This window comes from Lolium rigidum, chromosome 6, assembly GCF_022539505.1.
Source record: "Lolium rigidum isolate FL_2022 chromosome 6, APGP_CSIRO_Lrig_0.1, whole genome shotgun sequence".
NCBI classification, from domain to species: Eukaryota; Viridiplantae; Streptophyta; class Magnoliopsida; order Poales; family Poaceae; genus Lolium; species Lolium rigidum.
The window spans coordinates 339,101,814-339,128,384 of NC_061513.1; the positions used below are offsets into that span (position 1 = coordinate 339,101,814).

The 26,571-nt window shown below is 45.1% G+C and overlaps 1 protein-coding gene across 1 annotated transcript; it reads right to left on the reverse strand.

The window, feature by feature from the left end:
* Nucleotides 1-22,422: 22,422 nt before the first annotated feature.
* LOC124659010 (transcription factor RAX2-like) lies at nt 22,423-23,563 on the reverse strand. Its single transcript, XM_047196980.1, has 3 exons — nt 23,413-23,563; nt 23,184-23,313; nt 22,423-23,095 (listed from the first exon to the last, which is right to left on the reverse strand). Exons 1-3 carry the CDS (start codon nt 23,546-23,548, stop codon nt 22,609-22,611), a joined length of 753 nt encoding a protein of 250 aa, XP_047052936.1. The 5' UTR covers nt 23,549-23,563; the 3' UTR covers nt 22,423-22,608.
* Nucleotides 23,564-26,571: the final 3,008 nt, after the last annotated feature.

Sequence of the window (26,571 nt, forward strand, 5' to 3'; positions counted from 1 at the left end):
CACCGGAGTTGTACTCGCAACTTGATGATGCCTTTGAGCTGACCGTAGAAATCAATGTACTCATTGTCATGTTTTCCCTCGGAAACAATCCCACTGTTTTGCGTCTTCCTATTTTTCTCCCCGTCAACGAGTGTGGTACCGGACGCCATCAACAATACATGCTTGAATACACCCTCACTCTCTTGTCCGGTTGGCACGCCAAAGCATACGAGATCAGCACTGATATCTTGCAAATTTCCAATCTGCACAAATAATCCAGGGTGAAAAGCACATATAGAAAATCAAGTGGTAACTGGACCAAGGCTAAAGATCTCACATGAGCCTGAAACCATTTAGCAAATCCATTCGCAAGCATTTATCAACATTTATATTACCACCTTGCCGCTGCAACTCTTCCTTGCACAGCCTGCAATGGCAACAAAATTTAGCATCAAAACAATGTTCATCTACTTTCACAAAATTTAGCATCAAAACTCTTCCTTGCACAGCCTGCAATGGTTGTATATGCACTACATGTTAAGAGATGAAAATTGCAGATAGCATCTACTTTCACAAATAAGCATTTAGTTCATTTACATTATTGTCATTTATTATCTGTGGAGCATGGCATGCTAATTCTTTCATAACAGATATCTCTAATATGGGTTCACAAGAAATTTGAAACTTTCACAAATAAGCATTTAGTTGACGAGATGATGAAGAGGTACATACGTGATGTATGGTTGAACCTCCGGGCAACTTCGGAGCACATACCAAACCATCTTGTCATATTCAACACCAGCCTCCAAGTATTCTGACGCTCCAATGAAATTCACACCGTGCTTGAACACCGAGACATCACCAACATGAGAATCATCCCGCTCTATATTTCTGCCCGGCCGGTTAAATCTCGTTTCCATATCGTCGAAGTACCTTGAGAAAAATGTCAGACACTCATCAACAACATATGCTTCCGCAATTGATCCCTCAGGTCTAGCCGTGTTCCGCACATAGCGCTTACATGTAAGCAACCTTCTCTCAATTGGGAACATCCAACCATACTGTATAGGGCCTCTAAGCAATTCTTCTTTTGGTAGATGCACAGCCAAATGGACCATCACATCGAAGAATGATGGCGGGAAGATCTTCTCAAGCTTGCAAAGGATAACTGGGATTTCCCTTTCAAGTCTTTCCAGAACATCTCGCTTCAATGTTTTGCAGCACAACTCTCTAAAGAAGTTTCCTAGTTCAGCAACTGCTTCATATATGTCGTGATGCATAATTCCTCGGAGGCCTGCCGGTAATATTCTTTGAAGCAAGATATGGCAGTCTTGTGTTTTCAGCCCTTGAAGCTTGCATCCATCAGCAGAAACACACTTGGATAGGTTAGCCGCGTACCCATCTGAAAACCTCACAGCCCTTATAAATTCACAGAATGCAAGCTTCTCTTGTTTACTCATCGTATACCATGCTTCGGGCATTTCAAATGATTCTCCATCTTCAACAGGCCGTAGATGCAACTCTTTTCTTATGCCCGTGTCTTCCAAATCTAGCCTTGAATTAAGTGTGTCCTTTGTCTTCCCTTCTATGTTCGAAATGTCCCAAGCGAGGTTGTCGCATATGTTTTTCTCGATGTGCATTACATCGAGATTATTCCTCAACTTCAGCTCTGACCAGTATGGCAAGTCCCACAAACACGACCTCCGGCTCCAGCATTGGCCTTCCTCCCGCTTTCTTTTCTTTTGAAGCTTTCCAGGTCTCATATCCTTGACCTTGTCAAGTTGCTGTTGCAGCTCCTCTTTAGTGAATTCCGACGGCTTCTCGCCGGTTTCAGCCTCTCCATTGAATTCTTTGCTTTTTCGCCACCGATGGGTTCGATGAAGAAAGCGGCGATGACCGATGAAGCAAATCTTGTTCCTTATTCTTTTCGAGCAAGGCTCTTTGTCGCACCGCACACACGCCTGATAGCCTGCTGTGATCCTCCAGCACAAAGTGTGCAGTGCCGGGAAATCATGCATACACCATATGATTGCAGCACGGAGATCAAATTTATCGCGACTCAGGGCATCGTAGGTACGTACACCCATCCAGAGCTGCTGCAGTTCTTCTACGAGGGGCTCCATAAAGACGTCGAAGTCTTTTCCTGGAGACTCTGGACCTGGAATCAGCAACGTCATCATAAAGTTTGACTGGTCCATACATGCCCACGGAGGAAGGTTGTAGGGCACCACAAAAACTGGCCACATACTGTAGGAGCTACTCATGTTTCCAAATGGGTTAAAACCATCCGTGGCAATCCCGAGCCTTATGTTCCTTGCATCAGCGGCAAAGTCTTTATATGTATCGTCGAAGTCCTTCCATGCATCTCCATCAGCTGGATGGCTGAGCTCATTATCCACAGGTTGGCGCTTGATCTTGTGCCACTGCACCTCCTCCGATCCTTTCTCTGAAATGAACATCCTTTTCAACCTTGGAGTCAATGGAAAGTGCCTCAAAACCTTCGCCGGTATCCGCTTCTTCCCATCTGCATCTATCCACCTCGAGGAATTGCATTTAGGGCAATTGTCAAGCTTGGCATAGTCCTTCCGAAACAAGACACATCTATTCGGGCAGACATGGATCAAAACATAACCCAGACCCAGTTTGCGGATTATGCTCAATGCATCATCATAAGACCTGGGAACCGAGCTATTAGGGAACTGCAAGTTCAAAATATGGAGTATTGCATTGAATGCAGCATTGCTGATCCGATAGAAAGACTTGACGTGGAGTAACTTCACAGTGAAGGTAAATCTTGAAAATTTACCCCCTTCAACAGCTGCTCGCTTCGCCTCTTCTATCACATCGGCAAACAATGACCTCTGTCCATCCTCAAGGTCTTCAGACATGTACAGATCCCTCAACAGGTCAGGAATTCTATCATCTTCAAACTCATCCTCTTTCTCCAAACCATCTTGCAGAACATCTTCGATAAAATCAAAGCTAGCATCATCACCATGGTGTCCTTGTGCATCAGGTTCGAGCATGTTCGGTGTTCAGAGCATGTTCAGGTACAACATGTAAAGGTTCTCCATGATGGATCCATCTATCATATGTGCTGGCCATCCCATTAAGGAGCAAATGATCTTCAACTCTTCCTTGAGGTAGTTGTTTCCTATTCATACAGTGCTTGCATGGGCAAAAGATGTGAACACCCTCGGCAAAAACTGTGCGAACATGTAGCATGAACTCTTCCACTCCCTTGAGGTGTTCATCGGAAAGCCTTCGCACTCCTTTAGTAATCCATGTTCTATCGGCCATCTGGCAAATGAAAACAATGTAACAGCTTAGCATATTGGATAACTTGATACAAAGCTAGCAGTAAACCACTAAGAATACAAAAAAAGTTTTCTACCAAACCTAGCAATACAAAGATAATATCCTGCTACACAAAAGCACCATTTTCTCACAGCATACCTCTACATTTAATTAGCATGAGCTATTAGCAATGAGCTAACAGGAGTAGCAACATGCAGAACTAAATCAAACCAAAATCCAGAACTAGATCCTGCTACACAACAGCACCATTTTCTCTGCTTCTCTGATTCAAAACAAGCACTAAATCCTCACAACTAGCAACCCTAATCCAGAACTAGCACTAAATCCTCACAACTAGCAACCCTAATCCAGTACCCAGAGCTTACCCTGTCAAAACGAGATGGCCCTTCTGCCGTCGGATCCACGCCGCTGCGGTTGCTTCCGGTCGCCTCTGCCCCCGCCCCGCACCGGCTGGTCGCTTCCGCCCCCGCCCCTCACCGGCTATCGCCTCCGCCCCGCCCGGCCGGTCGCCACCGCGCAGCAGCGGCAACAACCGCAGCACCGGACGAGGTCGCACCGCCGGTCACCACCGCCCCCTCTCCCACTCCCGCCGGTCACCACCGCCCCCTCTCCCGCCGGTCACCACCGCCCCCTCTTCCGCCGGTCGCACCAGACATGGTCAACGAGGACACAGTTATTGGAGGATTGATTTTCTGCAAGTGTCGGGAGCGTACCTGTTTGTTAACGAGGACACAGTTATTGGAGGATTTAGTTTATGTAGAGTGGTATCTAAAATAAAATCAAAAAAGTTTCGTAGCTCAGCGGTTGGAATCGGTTCGGGTGGAGAGCGAGGTCCTGTGTTCGATCGCCACCAACGCTTATTTTTGCCAAACTCTATTATGTAGAGTTCCATTCGGTACTGGGCCAATCGGGCTCAGTTCATGCCCCGATTTGGTGCTGGATTGGGCCACATGCCCATTCGAACTAATCAGCCTGGCTCAATAAACCCAACAGGCTGGGTAGGACCTGGCCCAGTCAACGTGGGCTCAGATTAGTTAAATTGGTGCTCTTCCTGCTAGTGGGTCCCCCTGTCAGTAAGTGACACATAAACGAAAATGACACCTAACTACTGACACGTAGGCAAGAGTGGTGAAGTGTCATCAGAGCTAAAAACCTTACCGATCGTATGACCATCAAAATTGGTCGTCAGCGGCCAGAATTAAGGTCATGGGCCATATCATTTTCAACATGACCAATTCCTCTCAAACAATTATGACCTTCCGAACTAGAAAGGTCGTAGGAAATCAGGGTTTGGACCCTCCCATACGGCCTGCGACCAATTGCTGCAAAATGGTCGTAGAGTTATGACTAATATATCCGTGGTCATTGTCAGAAGGTCATTAGTTAACACATTTCTTGTAGTGGGGAAACTTGCTGCTGTTCTACAAACCTCTGCTCTTGGAGGCCCAACACTGTCTACAGGAATAGAAGCGTGCGTAGACATCAAACTATTTTCTGGCGCCGTTGCCGGGGAGGTAAGATAAAAGGTATTCACATCCTCCGACTACTAAGCTATTTTCTAGCACTGTTGCCGGTGTGTGAGTGCTCGAAGGTATTTCCTTTAGATCCTGCAATTATATCTTTTTGTTTCTTGTTTTCACTAGTTAGGCTTAATGGAAAACAACAAAAATATTAGAGATCTTTATAGTATTTATCTTGAGTTAGGACATGAGGTGTTTGAAGAGAAAATTAAAAAAACCTATGGAACTTTATATGCATGCTAATGGCAATGTTATTAGTATGAATGCTTTGAACACCATTGTTGCTAATGCTATGGAAAATTCTAAGCTTGGGGAAGCTGGTTTTGATGAGCATAATATTTTTAGTCCCCCAAGCATGGAGGAGAAAATTTACTTTGATGATACTTTACCTCCTATATATGATGATTACAATGATGACTATCATATTTTCAGTACACCTACTATTGAGGAGAAGATTAATTATGATTACAATATGCCTCCTATATATGATGATTATGGTGATTAGAATAATAATGATATCTATTTTATTGAATTTGCTCCCACTACAATTAATAGTAATGACTATGCTTATGTGGAGACTAATAATTTTATGCATGTAGCTCATGATAAGAATGTTTCATGTGATAGTTATATTGTTGAGTTTGTTCATGATGCTACTGAAAGTTATTATGAGAGAGGGAAACATGGTTATATGCATCTTAATAATATTAAGTTTCCCCTCTTTGTGTTGAGAATCTTGAAGTTGCGCTTGTGTTGCCTTTCTATGCTTGTCGCATTATGCTTACATGACTTGTTTATTTACAAGATTCCTTTTCATAGGAAGTGGGTTAGACTTAAAAGTGTTTCTTATTTGCTTTTGATGCTCTCTTTTGCTTCAACTCTTATTTCTTGCGCGAGCATCATTAAAATTACTGAGCCCATCTTAATGGCTATAAAGAAAGCACTTCTTGGAAGATAACCCATGTTTTTATTTTGCTACTGTTTTGTTGTGTCTTGGAAGTTGTTACTACTGTAGCAACCTCTTTTTATGTTTATTTTATTGCATTGTTGTGCCAAGTAAAGTCTTTGATAGTAGGGTTGATACTAGATTTGGATTACTGCGCAGAAACAGATTTCTTACTGTCACGAAATTGAGCAGCCCCGTCCGTAGGTAACTCAGAAAAATCTGCCAATTTACGTGCGTGATCCTCAGATATGTACGCAACTTTCATTCAATTTGAGATTTTTCATCTGAGCAAGTTAAGTGCCCCAGAAAAATTCGTCTTTACGGACTGTTCTGTTTTGATAGATTCTGCCTTTTATTTCGCATTGCCTGTTTTGCTATGTTTGATGGATTTCTTTGTTCCATTAACTTTCAGTAGCTTTGAGAAATGTCCAGAAGTGTTAAGAATGATTATGTCACCTCTGAATATGTGAATTTTTGATTATGCACTAACCCTCTAATGAGTTTGTTTTGAGTTTGGTGTGGAGGAAGTTTTCAAGGATCAAGAGAGGAGGATGATACAATATGATCAAGAAGAGTGAAAAGTCTAAGCTTGGGGATGCCCCCGTGGTTCATCCCTGCATATTTTAAGAAGACTCAAGCATCTAAGCTTGGGGATGCCCAAGGCATCCCCTTCTTCATCGACAACTTATCAGGTCACCTCTAGTGAAACTATATTTTTATTCAGTCACATCTTATGTGCTTTACTTGGAGCGTCTGTGTGCTTTTATTTTCGTTTTGTTATTTTCATTCTCTGAATAAATTTATGCTTGTGTGGGAGAGAGACACGCTCCGCTCTTTCATGTGAACACTAGTGTTCTTCGCTTTTACTTTTAATGTTCATGGCGGAGTTGAAAACCGCTTCGTTAATCGTTATTTGGTTGGAAACAGAAAATGCTTCATGTGGTAATTGGTATATTGTCTTGAATAATTTGATACTTGACAATTGTTGTGCTCAAATAGATCATGTTTAAGCTCTTGCATCATGTACTTTGCACCTATTAATGAAGAACTACCATAGAGCTTGTTGAAATTTGGTTTGCATGATTGGTCTCTCTAAAGTCTAGATATTTTCTGGTGAAGTGTTTGAACAACAAGGAAGACAGTGTAGAGTCTTATGATGCTTGCAATATGTTCTTATGTAAGTTTTGCTGTTCCGGTTCATACTTGTGTTTGCTTCAAACAACCTTGCTAGCCAAAGCCTTGTACTGAGAGGGAATTCTTCTCGTGCATCCAAAACCTTGAGCCAAAACCTATGCCATTTGTGTCCACCATACCTACCTACCATGTGGTATTTCTCTGCCATTCCAAAGTAAATTACTTGAGTGCTACCCTTAAAATTTCATTCCTTGTCTTTGCAATATATAGCTCATGGGAAAATAGCCTTAAAAACTATTGTGGTATTGAATATGTTGCTATGTATCTTATTTCTTATAAGTTGTTTGTTGAGCGGTACCATGTTTCTGGGGACGCATCAACTATTACACTTTTGTTGAATATCATGTGAGTTGCTATGCATGTTCGTCTTGTCTGAAGTAAGGGCGATTTATCATGATCAAATGGTTTGAGTATGCATATTGTTAGAGAAGAACATTGGGCCGCTAACTAAAGCCATGAATCATGGTGAAAGTTTCAGTTTGGACATTAATCCTCAATCTCTTATAAGAATATTATTTGTTGTTGAATGCTTATGCATTAAAGAGGAGTCCATTATCTGTTTTCTATGTTGTCCCGGTATGGATGTCCTTAGTTGAGATCTATCAAAAACGAGAAATCAAATCCGATCTATCTCCTTGGACCTTTGTACAAGCGGCATAGAGGTACCCCTTTGTGACACTTGGTTGAAACATATGTTATGCAATGATAATCCATGTAAATCCAAGCTAATTAGGACAAGGTGCGAGCACTATTGGTATTCTATGCATGAGGCTTGCAACTTATAGGATGTCTTATGCATAACACATATGAATTATTACTACCGTTGACAAAATTGTTTCCATGTTTTCAAAATAAAAGCTCTAGCTCAAAAATAGTAATCCATGCTTCCCTCTGCGAAGGGCCTTTCTTTTACTTTATGTTGAGTCAGTTTACCTACTTCTTTCTATCTTAGAAGCAAACACTTGTGTCAACCGTGTGCATTGATATTTACATGTTTACTTATTGCACTTGTTATATTACTTTATGTTGACAACTATCCATGAGATATACATGTTACAAGTTGAAAGCAATTACTGAAACTTAATCATCCTTTGTGTTGCTTCAAAACCTTCTATTAAGAATCTATTGCTTTATGAGTTAACTCTTATGCAAGACTTATTGATGCTTGTCTTGAAAGTACTATTCATGAAAAGTCTTTGCTATATGATTTAGTTGTTTAGTCATTATCTTTACCATTGCTTTGAATCACTTCATTCATCTCATATGCTTTACAATAGTATTTATCAAGATCATGTTGGTAGCATGTCACTTCAGAAATTATCCTTGTTATCGTTTACCTACTCGAGGGCGAGTAGGAACTAAGCTTGGGGATGCTTGATACGTCTCCAACGTATCTATAATTTCTTATGTTCCATGCTAGTTTTATGACAATACCTACATGTTTTATTCATACTTTATATCGTTTTGATGCATTTTTCGGAACTAACCTATTAACAAGATGCCGAAGTGCCGGTTCTCGTTTTCTCGCTGTTTTTGGTTTCAGAAATCTTACACAGGAAATATTCTCGGAATTGGACGAAATTAATGCCCACGATCTTATATTTCACGGAAGGTTCCAGAGCACCGAAGAGGGGCCAGAGGGGGGCCAAGGGGGACCCACACCATAGGGGGGTGCGGGTCCCACCCTGGCCGCGCCGCCATGTGGTGAGGGAGCCCTGTTGCCCCTCCGAGGCTGCCCTTCCGCCTATAAAGTCTCCTCGACGCGAAAACCCTAAAAAGATAAGCCACGATACGAGAAAAGTTACGCAGCCGCCGCCATCGCGAAGCCAAGTTCGGGGGACAGAAGTCTCTGTTCCGGCACGCCGCCGGGACGGGGAATTGCCCCCGGAAGCCATCTCCATCGACACCACCGCCATCTTCATCGCCGTTGCTGTCTCCCATGATGAGGAGGGAGTAGTTCTCCCCCGAGGCTAAGGGCTTTACCGGTAGCTATGTGGTTAATCTCTCTCTCCCATGTACTTAAATACAATGATCTCATGAGCTGCCTTACATGATTGAGATCCATATGATGAGCTTTGTAATCTAGATGTCGTTATGCTATTCAAGTGGATTTTACTTATGTGATCTCCGGAGACTCCTTGTCCCACGTGTGTAAAGGTGACAGTGTGTGCACCGTGTGGGTCTCTTAGGCTATATTTCACAGAATACTTGTTCACTGGGTTATGATTTGAGTTGGATGTCTCTATGAAATTGTGGTGTGTTAGTACCTCCTATGAATGCTCACAGTGACAGCGTGGGGTGTTTATTAGTACTTGGGAATACATCTTTAAGGTTTGCTTTTGTAGCCCTACACGGTGAATTAGTGTTCGTTATCCCGCCAGAGAGTAATTCAGAATAGCATGATGAAGTGCTTATTTATATTCAATTATGATTGCAATGTTGAGAGTGTCCACTAGTGAAAGTATGATCTCTAGGCCTTGTTTCTAAGCATTGAAACACCATTTCCAACAAGTTCTGCTACATGTTTACTTGCTGCAATAGTTACTTCAGATCGCAATTACCTTTTACCACCATCTATACCACCTACGTTTTAATATCTCTTCGCCGAACTAGTGCACCTATACATCTGACAAGTGTATTAGGTGTGTTGGGGACACAAGAGACTTCTTGTATCTTAATTGCAGGATTGCTTGAGAGGGATATCTCTGACCTCTACCTCCCTGAGTTCGATAAACCTTGGGTGATCCACTTAAGGGAAACTTGCTGCTGTTCTACAAACCTCTGCTCTTGGAGGCCCAACACTGTCTACAGGAATAGAAGCGTGCGTAGACATCAAACATGCATTATCATGGATACGAGTTTTACGTTATTGGTGTCGACAACTAATGCGGCTATCTGAAACACTAAGGTTCGTTTAGAATGTGCAGATATTTGGAACCAGCCCACCCAGGTTCAAGTCCTAGACTTGGCATGGGTGTTTGCATTGACCTAGATTTATTCCAGGATTTAACCGGCGCTATGTTTCAGTGGTAGGTGACGTGCCCGTCAACAGCGAGGCGCCAGTGGTGACTTCGTCAACCTCAAGATATGCCGGCTCAGTCCCTCGGAGATGCTCATAGGTGTAGGGTGTGCGTGCGTGCGTTCATAGGGGTGTTTGTACGTGCGTGTTTGTGAGCGTCTGCGTTGTACCATGTTCCAAAAAAAATATGTTCTTGTAGGTGTTCTGACGGGGAGAGTGGGGAAAAGTCAAGATTCAGAAAATAAAGCTAGAGACGAATGTCAAAGTAACATTTTTTTAGGGATGTCAAAGTAACTTGATGTACGGAGTAAATTTTATTTTATCACGGGGTCTATATTTGCGTTTCAATGTCCTCGATCTGACATGTCATGCTTGAACGATCAATAAACCCCTCTCTAAAAACCGGCTCAATGCTAAAACAGTGGTGTTTCACGCGGTTCTTTAAAAGGAAAAAAGAAAGTGCGTCGGGAAGTATCTTTCTCAGATTCTTGTGGTAATTGAGTCACATGTGCATTTTCTTCTCACCGTCTGACTTTCCAATTTTCCATGAACACAGCTCAACATCAATCGCGTCAAACTCTTTGACAAACGACGCGGCATATATATTACACAATCATTAGTCCGGGTCACCCCTGATGCAAAGCCGCCTTGATGACGCTTCGCAAACACATTTACAAATGTGCACCGATTCATGCATCTTTGCAGCCGAAAACAAGAGAGCACGGTGCACACGCAACGCTGACATGTTAAAAACGAAATCATTCCCAATTTTCAGTGTGCAACTTGTTGGAGTATATAAGCTATTGCATGCAGGCGGCAAGGCCCGTGAAAAAACGAGTCTACTTATTCCCGTTATCCCGCGTATAATGTGGTTCTTAAATTGATCGAGTAGATTGCGATCCTAGTATAATGAAATCGCTATTCCATTCCGTCTCGTCATCCTGCAGGCCAAGTCAGACGGCCAAGCTCAAGCTTCGGCTGACTTGAATTTAATCTGTGCTCCCGATAGCAACGGGCAAACCGAATTTGATTTTCTAGCAGTTGTAATTCGAACAATACTTCACTCAATTAAGCGAACTTCTTGCACTAGTTATCTCCCTCTTAAAGTCATGGAACAAGCGTAGACTTCATGAAGAAAAGAGACATTAATCGAACTTATAGCAGGCCAATCAATTTACTACTACTACTCAGAACTGAAGACAAGCACAATTGACTGAACATACATGTCAGATTCCTTCAGATTTTGACGCGTGATTTCTAGCACTGGCTGAATGAACAGCAGCGACGAGTTCAGAGTCGCTTTCTCGTGCCGGAATATTGAGAGAATTCAGCAACATGACAGGAACACCGCGACGAGGGGGATTTCGCTGTCCAGGAGACGTACTCGACGATAGCGAAGTGAAGTCGCTTGCTTAGCTAAACGCTAAGCTCAAAGCAGCGCGTCTTTTCCCTATCACGGAGCCAAAAAGCGGCTTCCATGTTTGATGGGTGGGTGGACGCATGATCAGCCTGACCTGTCTAAAGAGAAAATAGGATTCCGTCCTGGCGTTTTGGCCTCTTGGAATGATGGGATTACGGGGATTTTTGGGAGGACATGCTCACATGCACATGCTTGCGCCAAGAACCCACGATTATATGCTGCCTTAATTTCGATCTTCTGTAGAGCAGAGTATGTATCCGTTACGATTGTTCGATCTCTTGTTTGGAGCGAGCAATCATGCAATGGGATGTTTGATTTGAAAATTCTGACGTGACCTCTCTCCAGGGAATATGACACCAAAAAATTCAGGGAATCTGATCGTTTTTTAATAAATAGCCGTGTGCATTATCATGATGCAGACGCCGGGCATATCCCTATTTCAAAAAAAACCAACAAATTCAGAAAAAATAGAATTGTTTGGCCCCATGACCTAGGGGGAATAATTTGCCTTTTTTTCTAATGGCGCGAAATTTCTTTCACAGCTAATACGAGTAAGAGCATCTCCAATCGCGTTCACATGTAACGTCTGGTAACAGATAGGGCGTACATGAGGGCGTCAGCGCCAATGCCACATACAGGGGACACCTCTATCCAGCCACATGTCCAATATGGCGCCTTCAATAACTTTTTAACCTTTTGTTTGCATATATCATGTACTATTTTGTAAAACTTCAACACATAAAAAATTAGTTTTACAATAACTAAAATATAAATAAAACAATATCTCAAACAAAATAAAGTTAAACTAGAGCAAGGCTCAGGCGGTCGGTCGTAAGTTCATCATGGGTCGAATGGTTGTGGACTTATCCAGGTAGTCATCTACTCATCTTATGTAGCGGTAGGGGCTCCATATGTAACTGCAAGCATCCTCATAGCAGCAGTGTTTTTCTAAATTGATGAGCAACTGAGCACTCTGATAGCCCCTTTCTTCATCACAAAGTAGGTACACTACTCCCTCACACCGTGCAACAACTTCATGAACAACTCCTTGTTCATCCTAAAGCCACGCCAAAAATTTCTTTCAGGTATATGTTGGGTGATCGGGAAAATAGTCGACATATAGCCATGACCCTCCATCCTCTTCTTCCCTTGTACTTCCTTCTCCCAAAATTCGAAACTCCACGGCCGGGAGCGACATTGTTGAGCTCACCCGTTTGTAACTGTAGATGACAAACGAGGATCGTCAAGTGCTCATCTTCATTCGCGGCGACATTGGTTTCCTCCTCCATGAAGTGACGGATCGTCATCTTGTCGTCGCTATCCATAGTCGATGAATCAAACACGGAGCAATCAATCAACCAAACGACAACAAGAGGTACAAAAATGTAGAAATGAAGCCTAGCTATCGGGGCCAACGTCTGAACACCTTGCGTGCAAGCCGGACTTCTGCGCGCGCTAATCGAGAGAAGCGGCCAAAGAGGCAACCGAGACAGTGAGCAGCGACCATGGATTGGTGTAGGCGGCGTTGAACCAAAGGCGTCGAGATGGGGGCGACGGCGGTGGTGATTGCGATTTGGCAGAGGGTGGGAAGAGACCTCAATCCAGGGGACAATGGGTTGGGTCGATGTCTAGTGATACCCACATGTCGGCATCCTACGTGGAGGTTGCCCCTAGACGGTCCATGTTGGTCAGGGTTGGCGTAGGGCGCATGACAATTTATTAGACCGTCTAGGATCCAAGCTGCATTTGAGGACCACAGCTGGACTTTCTTTTCCAGTCTAGCATCCAATAAACTTTTTACGAGGGCTACAGAACCGCGACTAAAGATGTTCTAACTACATCTCTAGTAAATTGCAACTGTTTAATTATGTTTTCCTCTCGTTGCTCTCGGTGTAGCACTTGTGCGGAATTGTTCAGGGAAGACAAGTTAAAAGAGCTCAGGGACGACATGTAACGAAGCATGTACTACATGTTGGATTACCTATCCGTTATTTTGAAAATACTATCCGGTCTACGTAGCCGTTTCGGTTGTACACGTAAATAAAAGCGTGTTCTGCCTTTCGCCACCTCCGACAGAAAGCTGCTCGCCCTTTTGCACGTTGGTGGCGATCGGGTCCAGGTACCACCGGAGCCGTTCATCTCCGGATGGACGTCCCCGGACGCGTCGACGGCTAATTCTTTTCGTTTCGCTTTGGAACTTCTATCGACAGGAACTGAACTGGCATGGCAGAGAGCCAGAGATGAGCAACGCGCTGCGTGTTCGTCTACTGCTGTTCCGAGGTGATGAGATTCTCCTGACACGTTCGAAACGGCCCCGTACTGCACTGGCTCATGCATGCACCCAAGCCAGGTAGACTTCGAATTGAACTACTCATCCGGTTCAAAAAAAATTCCAGTCTAGCATCAAATAAAATTTTTACCAGGAAGCAGACCTACTAAGACGCGATTTGAAACATGACCGTTGAGAGGAGCGGAGATTGCGGAGGCGATCTGAGTGGCGATTTCGTCACTCCGTCGCCGGCGAGAGAGAGAGGTCGTCGGAATGGCTAGGGGGAAGCCGTTTCTGGTTGCTCCAAGCTTCTGACGACGAGGAGGAAGACGATGGTGCCGAACCGTCGTCGGAAGGCGCTGACGCCGACAGGTCGATCGCGTATCTATGCCGCACACCATCGCCGGTGAGTGGCATCGATATGGTTGATGACTCGCAAGATCTGGCGCGGCGGCTATCAAGCGGCTGCAGAAACGCGATGCGCAGCGGATGGCGGCCAAGGCTTCGAGGATGCTGGCGGCTTCGGAAGGTACGTTCATTTCTTCTCCGGTGCCGTTGGGCATGACTAGATTCAAAGAATCGGCACAGCCGGTATTGGAACCCTCGGTGTTCAAGGATGATGGTGATGGTGATTGGACGGTGGTTCGCCGGAGGCATCGGCCGCCGGTGATCACGGGGAAGATCCGTTTCTCGAACAATGCAAATTTTTCAAAAACCACGGATTTGTCTGGTTTGGGCCTAGTTCGATTGCGGGCTAGCCCAACCAAGCAACCGGGTGTCGGCCATTCATCTCGGATTCGATCGAACAAAGATTCTGCGCCACGTCAAGCCAGGGTAGGGAATTTCACCGCAGGACATGCGTTCAGGCGGCTTTTAGGGTTTTCCTGGCGCAAAAAGGAACCAGGTGAACCTGTCTGGCGGCGGCGCGATCTCCCGTCAGCGATGAGTGGCGACGGTGGTCGCGGTGGTTTCAATCCGGGCCGGGGTGCTTTCAACGCCGGTCGTGGAGGGTTCCAAGGCCGCACTGGTTACCAGGGTCGTGGTTACCAAGGTAGAGGAGGGTTCCAGGGTCGTCATGGCTTCCAGGGGCGAGGTAATGCGGCTCCACGCGGCAGACATGGGACTGGCCGTGGTGGACATCATTCTTATCAAGGTAATTCTGAATTTTCTGGTTTGGGAAGTGGAGCTAGCTTCGTGCAAGGGGAGAGTAGCAACAGTGGGGCGATGAACAATGGTGCTCAACGCCAGCCTTGGGCGGGTAACTCTCAGCGAAACAATGGCCCCTCCGTTGGCAATAATGGAGGATATGTGGGGAACCAACAGAGATGGCAAGGGGATAGAGGTTACCAGTACCGCCCTCGAGATCAACCAAGGTCTGGCATAGACGCCGACTTGTTGCAGCAGACGGTGTAGGCGGTGGTCGCAGCAGTCACGGCAGCAACTAAGGCTGCTGAACCATCCCAGTGCGCTCCTTCTTCAGTACCTTTGACAGAGGGTTCGGGTTTGCATACAATGACACCGGCTGCGGTGCCTAGTGCAGTGAACCAAGTAACCCAAGGGGCTCAGGAGAATCAGGGGATGGAGCCCATAGCAAAGGATGGTGATGGACAAGGTCTTCAGAAGAAGAAGAAGGAGGACAAGTCAGGATGTTTCAGGTGTAAGCAACCAGGACATCTTATTTATGACTGTCCGGTTCCTTTTTGTGATCTATGCGAGTCTGTCCATCATGCAACCAATGCTTGTCACCTTCTTCAATCCTCTAAGCCTACGGCAATTCTTCATGGGTATGCAAATGAGGGTTTGATGTTCTTTGAACTTGCTTGTGGGCTTTTCAAGCTAAAGTGGAAAATCCAAGATTAGCTAAGATTACTATTGAAGGAGATGCTATGACTATCCCAGAGCTTATTGAGCAGCTCAAGAAGATTGTTCCTTCGGACAAGTTCAACTGGGAGGTGTTTCATTTCAAGGAGAATGTGTATAGAGTCAAGCTGCCAAGTAAGCAAGAAGTTCAACGCCTCAAAAATCTCCGTACTTATATTTGTAATGACAGGGAATCATGCTTAGTTTTTGATGTTTGGTCTTCATTGGAGGAGCCAATGTATTCATTGCCGGAAGTTTGGGTTCGAGTGACTGGTTTGCCTAGTGATATCATAACTGATTACTTGTCCTTATGGAGTGTGGGCACTCTTTTTGGCAAGACTTTAGATGTGGACATGGCATATACCAGGAAAAATAAGGTACTTAGGACTAAGATTGGATGTTTGGATACTCGTCTTATTCCTAAGGATAGTGATATGTTTATTAGAAGGGGCTTTTTAAAGCTATTTTTTGAGGTTGAGGAAGATAAGGGGAACCAGGAGGTTGATATGGTTGAGGCCAACAATGGGGAAGATGGAAATGATGATGCTGCTAATGAAGACCAAAATAAAGAGGGGGGAAATGACATGGATATGGACCCAAAAGGGCAGAATGAGACAAAGAGTGCAAATAATGAAGTACAAAATGGTGTGTCGATTAATGATGGAGTCCAAGGTTTGAAGTTGGCTCAAACAGAGGTTAATATTGGTACTATTAAAATACCTATTACCCCTGCAGATGTTCATTCTCATGGTAAAATTCTGAGCCAAAATATGCTTTTTTCGAATAATTCTTCAACTGTCCATTTTTGGCTAAAAAACAATTCTGGTGCTGATTTCCATGATGTTTCTGTCGCATGGTTATCTATTTGGGGATTGCCCCAGATCCTATCGGGATCGGTGCCCAGAGCTGTCTCTGCAGCACCAGTGTCAGCACGGCCGGTGTTGGATTCTGCGCTGCCTGGCGTTGGCCGGCGGCCTGATCTATCGGCATGCGCCACGAGTGCGCGCGCTGTGCGTGGCAGGGACGGGCTCGGATCCTCTGTGGTCGAGGAGGCACCGGTGGGCGTGGACGGGAAAAGGATCTCGGCGCAGAAGATCGACCAGCAGGGGCTGGCGCAAGCTCTGGCGCCTCAGCAGACTGTGGCTGGCCCGACAGGGTGCTCCGGATTCTCTACGCCGGCCAAGGTTGTGTTGAGTGCAAACACAGCAAACGGACCGCAGAAGATCCACTCGCTGGACCAGAGGCTCAGTGCTGATCCCCGGCCAATTGGCAGCCAATCATTGGGTGATCACCATGCTGGTTGTAAAGGATCCTTTGCGCCTGTTTCGCCTGTAGCTCACGGTATGGATACGTATTCCCTTCCTCCGCCGTCTTGTTCTTTTTCAAACATGGATGAGAATGAGTTTTTGATGGCGGGAGGATCTCTCTTTCATGCAGGCAATGCTGCAAATAAATCTTCAACACGTGTCGTTGGTCTGGCAAAAGAGAAGGTGAGTGTAGAGGTCATGCCACATACACTAAATGAGAAAAACAATGGTGATGATCATGGGGTGGGGATTGCCTCGCTTCGTGATATTGGTAATTGCTCTATCTCAAATACAAATGAACTACACTACTTAAATACTTGCAGTATTACTGAGATCTCACCTGATATTATGCCAGCTAATCACACCGTTGAGGAAGTTATTGCCTTTGGTGGTATTCCAAGGCCATCATCGGGAGTGAGGTCTAGTGCTCGGCTAGGAAGCCAGTTAGATGGAGATATGCCTCAGATTGACAGAGCTATGATGAGGGCTCAAAGGAGGGATGATCCTCAAGTGGCAGGTACGTCCTCTTTTCCAAATCTTTCGATTATTAACATTCCTGATTCTGAGGTTATACATAGAGCAGAGTCTTTAGGAGTATCTCTGGGGGAAAATGAAATGGAAGTGCTAAGATCTATTAAAGGTATTAAGAATGTAGAGGAAAAACGTATCCTAACAATTTTACAAAAAAATGCGGATGAGATTTTGGACAAGGATGAGGGGCCTTCGACTCTTGTTATGTCAAAGGTATCTACACTTTGTGAGGATTTAGTTGATGATGAGAGTTTTCCACTGGATTTAGATGATCATTTGGATCACCTAAAACATGGTATAAAGGAGAAAAAAACTAGACAAAGGAAAACTTACGACTTGAATAATGTTCGTAGAAGTACTAGGAGAAGAATTAAAAAACAATTTTCATAATGCAAAATCTAAAAGGCATTAATTGGAACTCAGGGGGTTTTGGAGACTGCAAAGCATCTGTTTGTTCAGGAGGCCATTAGGGAACATAAGTTGGATTTTCTAGCCTTGTTGGAGACTGAGAGATCAAACTTCTCTACACCTTTCTTGAACAAACTTGCGGCGGGACACAACTTTTCCTGGTTTTGTTTACCTCCTCATGGTAGGTCTGGGGGTATTCTAGTGGGAATTAACTCAGATACTCTACAAGTGGCAAAGGTGACTACTGGAGATTTTTGTGTCAAATTTCATTTAAAATGTAAAAGAGATGGTTTTGAGTGGGTTTTAGTGCCAGTTTATGGGGCTGCCCAAGACTCGCACAAGGGAGAATTTTTAGCAGAACTAGTAAGAACTTGTGAATCTGAGACATTACCTATGTTGGTAGGTGGTGATTTCAATATTATTCGTAAAAGGGAGGAAAAGAATAATGATAATTTCAAAGCTAGATGGCCCTTTGTGTTTAATGCAATCATTGAACATCTTAACTTAAGAGAAATTGCTCTTTCGGGGAGACAATATACGTGGGCGAGTCGTAGAGATGAGTCTACTTATGAGAAGTTAGATAGAGTTCTGGCATCAATCTCTTGGGAACAGAAATTTCCTTTAGTGACTGTTCGTGCATTAACAAGGGCAGAGTCGGATCATACACCAATTCTTATTGACTCAGGGGTTAAAGCTCACCTGGGTAACATTTCGAAATTCTCTTTTGAGCTACATTGGTTGAAAACAGAAGGTTTTTTCGAGATGATAAAAAAGGAATGGAGGTCGGTGACTGTTGGGTCTAATCCTATTGATGTTTGGTTAAACAAATTAAGACACATTAGGAAATACCTAAAAGGTTGGGCAAAAAATTAGAGTGGGAAATACAAAAAGGAGAAAGAAAGACTATTACGTATTATTGATCATCTTGATATTAAAGCAGAAAATAATCCTTTGGATCCGCATGAAAGAGAGGAGCTTAGAAAAGCAAATGAAGGTTTGAGTAAGTTAAGGAGGGGGGAAGAATCTAAATGGGCTCAACGTGCAAAAGTTAAACATATTCAGGAAGGGGGCAATAATACGAGGTATTTCCATTTAATTGCAAATGGTAAACATCGGAAAAAGAAAATTTTCAATTAGAGCAACAAGAAGGAACAATTGTAGGAGAAGATAACCTGAAAATTTATATCACTAATTTCTATAAAAAATTATTTGGACCACCGGAGTCGACAAATATTTCGTTAGCAGAAGGAGTGGTGCAAGATATTCCGCAGATTTCACCTCATGAGAATGAAATTCTAACAAATCCTTTTACTGAAGAGGAAGTGTTTGAGGCGATATCTCAGATGGAACATAATAAAGCACCAGGTCCGGATGGTTTTCCGGCTGAATTTTATCAAAAATTTTGGGAAATAATTAAGGTGGATCTAATGGCACTCTTTAATGAATTGAGTACAGGAGAGTTGTCTCTTTATAAACTCAATTTTGGGGTGATTACTTTATTACCCAAGAAAGAGGATGCGATGCAGATTCAACAATATAGACCCATCTGTCTACTAAATGTGTGTTTTAAAGTGTTTACTAAAGTGGGAACAAATAGAATAACGGGGATTGCCCCTAAGGTGATTAAACCAACACAGACTGCATTTATGCCGGGAAGAAATATTTTAGAAGGAGTTGTAATTCTTCATGAAACGATTCATGAATTACATACTAAAAATTTGGATGGGGTGTTGTTAAAATTGCTTTTGAGAAAGCTTATGATAAAGTTAAATGGTCTTTCCTGCAACAAACCTTGAGAATGAAGGGTTTTGCTACAGAATGGTGTAGCCTAATTCAGAAATTTGTCCAAGGTGGGAGTGTGGGAATAAAGGTAAATGATGACATTGGTCATTATTTTCAAACAAAGAAGGGATTGCGGCAAGGGGACCCTTTGTCCCCGATGTTATTCAACATTGTTGTAGATATGCTTGCCATCTTAATTGAAAGAGCAAAGAATGATGGTCAAGTTGGAGGGCTTATTCCTCATCTCGTTGAGGGAGGCATCTCTATTTTACAATATGCCGATGATGCAATTCTTTTTTTGGAACATGACCTTCTAAAAGCTGTAAACATGAAGTTAATACTATGCATTTTTAAAGAGCTGTCGGGTCTAAAAATTAACTTTCATAAAAGTGAGCTTTTTTGCTTTGGTAAGGCAAAGGATGATGAGGACCAATATAAAGAGATTTTTGGTTGTGATGCTAGATCTCTCCCTTTTAGATATTTGGGTATTCCAATCCATTACAGAAAACTCAGGAATTCTGATTGGTATCGAGTCGAAACACGGTTTGAAAGCAAGATGGGTTGCTGGAAAGGAAAACTATTGTCTTATGGGGATAGATTGGTGTTAATTAATTCAGTTTTAACCAGTTTGCCTATGTTTAGGTTATCTTTTCTTGAGATACCTGTTGGGGTAAGGAAAAAATTGGATTTTTATAGATCTAGGTTTTTCTGGCAATCTGATGAAATAAAGAAGAAATATAGGCTCACCAAATGGAATATTGTTTGCCGGCCTAAAGATCAAGGTGGTTTAGGTATTGAGGTACTCGACCTTAAAAATAAATGCCTTTTGAGTAAATGGTTGTTTAAGTTGCTTAATGAGGATGGGGTGTGGCAGGAGTTATTACACAATAAATATATAAGTTATAAGCCATTATCGGCTATTCAGCCTAAACCCACATATTCGTCTTTCTGGAAGGGTTTAATGCACGTGAAGGAGATTTTTTTAAAAGAGGTTTTTTTAATATTGGTAATGGAATGAATACTCGTTTTTGGGAAGATGTATGGTTAGGGAAAACTCCCCTGGCTGATCAATATCCGTCATTATATAATATTGTGCGTCACAAAAATGTAACGGTAGCACATGTGTTTTCCCATACCCCACTGAATATTAGTTTCAGGAGGGCTTTGTTGGGAAACAGATGGACTTTATGGTTGCAGTTATGCCGAAAACTAATGACGGTAAATTTGAATGATGAACAGGATCGTTTTGTTTGGGATCTAACAACTAATGGTAAATTCACGGTGAAATCTATGTATGAAGATCTGATGAGTGATCACACCCCATATCTGAAAAAATATTTGTGGAAAGTTAAGATACCTTTAAAAATTCGAATTTTTATGTGGTTTCTTAGTAATAAAGTCTTGTTAACTAAAGATAATTTAGCTAAACGGAATTGGAACGGATGTATGAAGTGTATTTTTTGTGGAGCACATGAAACAGTTGAACATCTTTTCATTGAATGTCCATTGGCTAAACTTCTTTGGCGAACGGTTAATTTTACTTTTGATCTTCCACCTCCAACCAATGTTACAAATATGTTTGGAAATTGGTTAAATGGAGTAGATAGACAATCTAAAGCGTTCATCCGTGTAGGGATTTCTGCTTTATGCTAGTCTATTTGGAGGGTTCGAAATGATCTTATCTTTAACAAAAAAACATTCTTTCCATTATTTGCAGGTTATTCACATGATGGCTCACTGGGTTCAGCTATGGGCTCTCCTTTCGCCGGAGGGGCTCAGGGATGCCATGGTTTCTGGTTGCACACGGCTCCTGACGGTCGCTCAGGATATCTTGTGCCAGGCTGGTTGGCGTCATACTAGAAGGCTACAATGATGTGTAGTTTCTCTAGTTTTTTTCCGCTGGTTGATTCTTGTATCAACTGTACGCGATGTTTGTTTTCTTTAGAATGTAAGACTGGATGAATCTTTTGGTTAATAAAAGGCCGTGTGCATCATCATGATGCAGAAGCCGGGGTTTCACTCCCCATTTCGAAAAAAAAAATCCGGTTCAAATTACTTGTTGCATATTCAATAAACAAAGGCAAATCTTAGGTCACAATTTGTTTAAATTCACGACAAATAACTTAGATCGAATGGAATGATAATTAAAGCCAGATGATGGCATTGTTATTGTGCCAGTTTTAACTTGATCCATCAGTTTTCTGCTGCCTCTCACTACAGATCGAAAAGATAGCATCACCCTATCCGGTAGGTGTAATTGTCTTGTTTCGCCCAGTCAATCAAAGGATAAAAACGACCCCGGTTAAAAAAGCATTTACCTATGACCTGTCAATCAATCGGTCCGACCATCATCAGGCCTCATACGAAAAGATCTGGCTCTATCATGAACCAGCCGGTCGTCATTAGCCGTATACACTAATCACCCCAGCCAGAATTAATTTTCTTTTCGCGTGGGCCATGGCTGTCTGCCCGGCTTTACGAACACGGACCTTTTTGCTGGTACTCGATCGGGGAGACCCGGCGCGCGCGGCGCGTCATGCACGGCAGCGAATCTTGAGATGGGTCATGGCTCATCATCTTTGGGGGAGCGCCGTTCATGCGATTTGCGTGCAAGAACTCGGAGCACGGCCTTTCACATGGCCGCGTCGTCGTAGCATGTGTGCAGAATGTGCAAGAATCGGAGAGAGAGTGGGAGCAAATTTTGTTTCATTGCCTAGAAGAATTTGAAACTTTGATCGAAGAGCTGAAACTGAAACATGTAATATGTGTCACTCATTGTGCTTGAAGATTCGGAACGTAAAAACGGCCGCAAGAACATGTTCTGAATTTTGCTAATGGATCGATGCACCCCACATTGAAACCATAGAAGAAAACTGAAAGTAGCATCTCTTCCTTTGTCTGATATAGCGATTCAAAGTTTGTACAGTACTGAAATTCACTGACCAAGAGACGGCATGGAAACGCGCGGCGATCGGGACGAACACCTAGAACGTGCGCACGCAGGCGTGTGCCACATTGATCTACCGCAACTTTGAGAACAGGTAGTAGCGATCGGCTACACTAGGGAGACGGTGGGATCGAGAGGGTAGTAGAAGCCGGTGAGGAACTGGTCGGCGGCGGCGAGGTCGGAGGCGGCGGCGGTGCAGAAGTCGGCGAAGAAGCCGCCGCCGCCGGCGTCGGCCGGGCCGTTGTCGACCGCGGAAGACCAGTTGGACCCGGACGACGCGGCGGAGAGCGACGCCGACGTGGAGCCCTCGGTGGCGCCGAACGGGTCGTGGAGCGCAGCGGCCGGCGCCAGGAAGTCGCCGCCGTCGTACGTGTACGCCTCGGCCTTCACGGCCGGCAGGGCGAAGGGGAGCAGCGACGACGACGGGTGCGCGTGCGCGGGCGGCGGTGTCGGCGCGGGATGCGGCGAGAAGGACGGGGAGCGGGTGGAGGAGAAGGTTGCCGCGGCGGCGAGGCGCTTCTTGAGCTTGGTGTTCCAGTGGTTCTTGACGTCGTTGTCCGTGCGCCGCTCCAGCTTGGACGCGATGAGCGACCACCTGCGCATGGTTAAACGCCAGCGCGCGCGTGTCGGTCATGGCAGCCAGGAAACGGAAACGAAGGATGTCCTTGACTCCTTGTACTTACTTGCTTCCGATCTGGCTGTAGAGTGAGTAGATGAGCGCGTCCTCCTCGTCGGTGAAGCCGCCGTGGCGGATGTCCGGGCGGAGGTAGTTGAGCCAGCGCAGGCGGCAGCTCTTGCCGCACCGCCGCAGACCTGCACAGCCGAGACAGGCATCCGTCAAGAACACGATCAAGCAACAATCCAAGGCACTGCACGGCACGGACGGTCAGAGAGAGAGCAGAGCGCACTCACCGGCTCTGTGCGGGAGGGTGATCCAGCTGCCGTTGTTGCCGTAGCGTCGCATGTAGTCGCGCAGCGCGTCGTCCTCCTCCGGCGACCACGGCCCCCTCTTCACCGCCGCCCTGTCGCAGCACGGCGTCCTCCCCATCGACACACACACAAAGACAAGGACAGGGGAGAGGAGAGGACGCGAGCGACAGGAGGAAGAGGCGACTGGCAGTTGCTGTTGTGTTGTGTCTGATGATGATCAAGAAGTACACACGGCTGCTGCTACTTGTATCGACCTCGTCGTCGGTGAACACCAGAAGGCCTCTCGCCTGCAGGGAGAGTCTTTAAAAAACCGTGGAATCCATGGGGTGAAAAGAGCGTCGAGAAAAGCGGGCGCGGTTTCCCATTCCGATCTTTGATTCTCTGCTGCCGGAGCCGGAGCGGTTGTTGCTCTCTCTCTTTTACAGTGCCCTTTTGTAGGAGGGGATGGCCTACCACAGTACTTGCGCGAATAGACAGGGACGCGGGAGAGAACATGCTGGTCGTATGTACGCTACCCAACCAGCATTGCTGATTCTCCTGCCAGGTGCTGTTTTTTACCTGCCTTTTTCCCCGCTCCTCACGCGTTACTTGTTTTTTTTACCGCTGTTTCGTGAATAAGGGTTTGTGGAAAAAAATAAGGTTTGTTGGTGCTTTTCTACTGCGCAGTGAAGTTCCCTTGAAAAAAAAAGATCCCTTGCAGATGGATGACATGCAGTATGCCAGTATAGCCGTGCAGGTCCAACGGACGCTATGTCACGCTCCTGGCCATCTCCAATACGGTGACGCATTTCGGCCGCACGCGTCTAAAGCACGGCGCGGTTCAAAGCAGCGACATTAACGCACTTTTGTTCACATGCCTAGCTGTTAGCGGTGAATTAAAGCCGGTCCAAATTTGTCGCTGCTTTGTGTGGTCACGAACGAAGACGGACAGATGGCGTGTCTTCGCGCGTCCGCATGTTCTCTCCCTAGAGCCACATGTCGGTGGCACAGCTAAAGCGGCCAGTCATTTTAATTGGGACCGGGAGGGGGCATGTCGTCACCACGCACACATCCCCACTCCCACCCCCACTTGCACTCCGTCGATGTAAGCACACCACCATGGCTTATTCGAAGAAGCTACGGGGACACACGACAACTAGGCCGGGTACTCCCGCTGGGACCGCCTTCACCCTATTGCTGTCGGGCGGCTGGCGCAACCACACTTATGTGACGATGGCGTTTGGGAGGCCGACTCCACGATGTCGTGGCCAGATGTCAACTGGCCAACTAGTGGCATCTAAGCATGGATCAGGTGTCAATCCCGCCTATGCCGGCACCCGGCCGCGCTGCTCCTGCTAGACCTTTGTGACGACCTGACGTTCGTGGAGGGGTCCCGCAATTGGGACCCCTAGTTCACGATCGACCATGACACAAGCCGACACACATAATTCACGCCGTGGGCGCCAACACATGAGGCCCCGTCCGCCGACATCGCCATGGTCATCAAGGAGGAGACGAGCGACATGGTGAATGGGCCAGTGCGACCACACTACTACAGGTGGAGGAGGACGACGGGGAACTCCAGACCAACATCGAGCCTTGGACCTCCAGGAATTCGCGGCGTGTTCGCACCTCGTCGAGGTGCTTTGTGCTCGAGGCCAGCCAGTAAGGAAGCTGAGACCGCATCCTTACTCAAGATGGTGCGGGAGCAGGAGGAGGACACCATGTGTGACATCGTGTGGGAGGAGGAGCGCCACACGGCACGCTTCTGGGAGGCACAACAAGGGGAGGAGCAGGCTCACGCTACGGTGGCCCAGCAGGAGGCTGAGGCTGTACAGGAAACAGAGGCCAGCTACCCTGCAGCATCCGCACTCCCAGTGGGAGGTGTGGCACTCTGCTTGCCATGGGCCAAATAGTCGGCGGGGTCAGCGAAGTCTAGCCGCAACAGCCGCACCCCTTTCGCACCCGTTGCCATCAAGGTCGAGAACGACGATGACAACAATGACTAGGCATATGCACGCCGGCATCGAGCGACGATATTGCCAAACCCTAGCTTAAGATTTGCTTTGTATTGTTGGGGATGGCCTTGGTTCCTCCTGACTACATAAGCACACTAGGACATGTTACTATTTTTTTCCCGTGATCACGGTACCTCAGTACACATCGCTTTCCACATAGGATTTCATTCCGTGAGCGACCCAGATGCATCCCTGCAAGATATATATTAGATCATGATCGAGATGCATCGTGAACGAGACGGGTCCAAGCAATGTCATGACCATCTTTTGTGGCTCATCATGAGCCCAGAAACCATGTTCATCTTAGAAAATCCTCGGCCATGATAGCACCACGCAGCTCAGTCACAGCATTTCGTCACCGATATCTTCTTCGTTTTGAAGAATCGGACCCGTGACCCACACATCGTCCATGAAAGACCATGATCAAAGAAAGGGCGTACTCATGGGATTTGCTTTTGGGATCGCTGCCCAGAAAGGAAAAAAGGCGGTTCCCAAACAAGAAGGAACAGTCAGTGCGGCAAAGATAACAAAGTGGAAAAATATGGGCTCGCTCGCTCATGGACGGCGACCGTGGAGACACGAGATGGGCTTTCCTGGTTTGGGACGGTACCTACAAGCTTAGGCAAAGTCTGGTCAAGCCTGATCGGTGAAGGATAAGGCCTTGTGATACTTTTTGGGCTGCGCAAACGGCCTCTCGTGTCCACTCGTCTGTTTGAGCAAGTACATACGGTGTGCATATATGGAACATGGTGGCATGTGAACCCACTTTTTGAAAAGTTTCATTTGTGATGTTAAAATATGTTTTAAAAATCGAAACACAAAATGATTTTCCAGATGATCTCAAATATGTGCCCTGAACATGAGTTTCGTGACGAAAAAACCTTTTATTTTGTCTCAGCAAAAAAGTGAAATTTTGCAGGGCTATATAGCAGTATATATGTGACGTATTTTGTCTTTTTTAGATTCTGAAATAAAAGTGGTTTCTCCGCGAAAAATTTCTACGCACACATGAAACATGCGTACGTACCCGGATATTTTTATTTTAAATTTTTTTAACATTTGAAAAATGCATTTCCAACTAGGATTCACATACACCCAGGTTCAAACCGGACTTTTCCACATACTATAGTGCTTCTTCCACTCA

Coding starts and splice junctions, on each gene's coding strand:
- LOC124659010 (XM_047196980.1), bottom strand. CDS start 23,548: ATGGGGAGGACGCCGTGCTGCGACAGGGCGGCGGTGAAGAGGGGGCCG. Junction 23,314..23,412: donor CACCCTCCCGCACAGAGCCG/GTGAGTGCGCTC, acceptor TCGGCTGTGCAG/GTCTGCGGCGGTGCGGCAAG. Junction 23,096..23,183: donor TACAGCCAGATCGGAAGCAA/GTAAGTACAAGG, acceptor AACCATGCGCAG/GTGGTCGCTCATCGCGTCCA.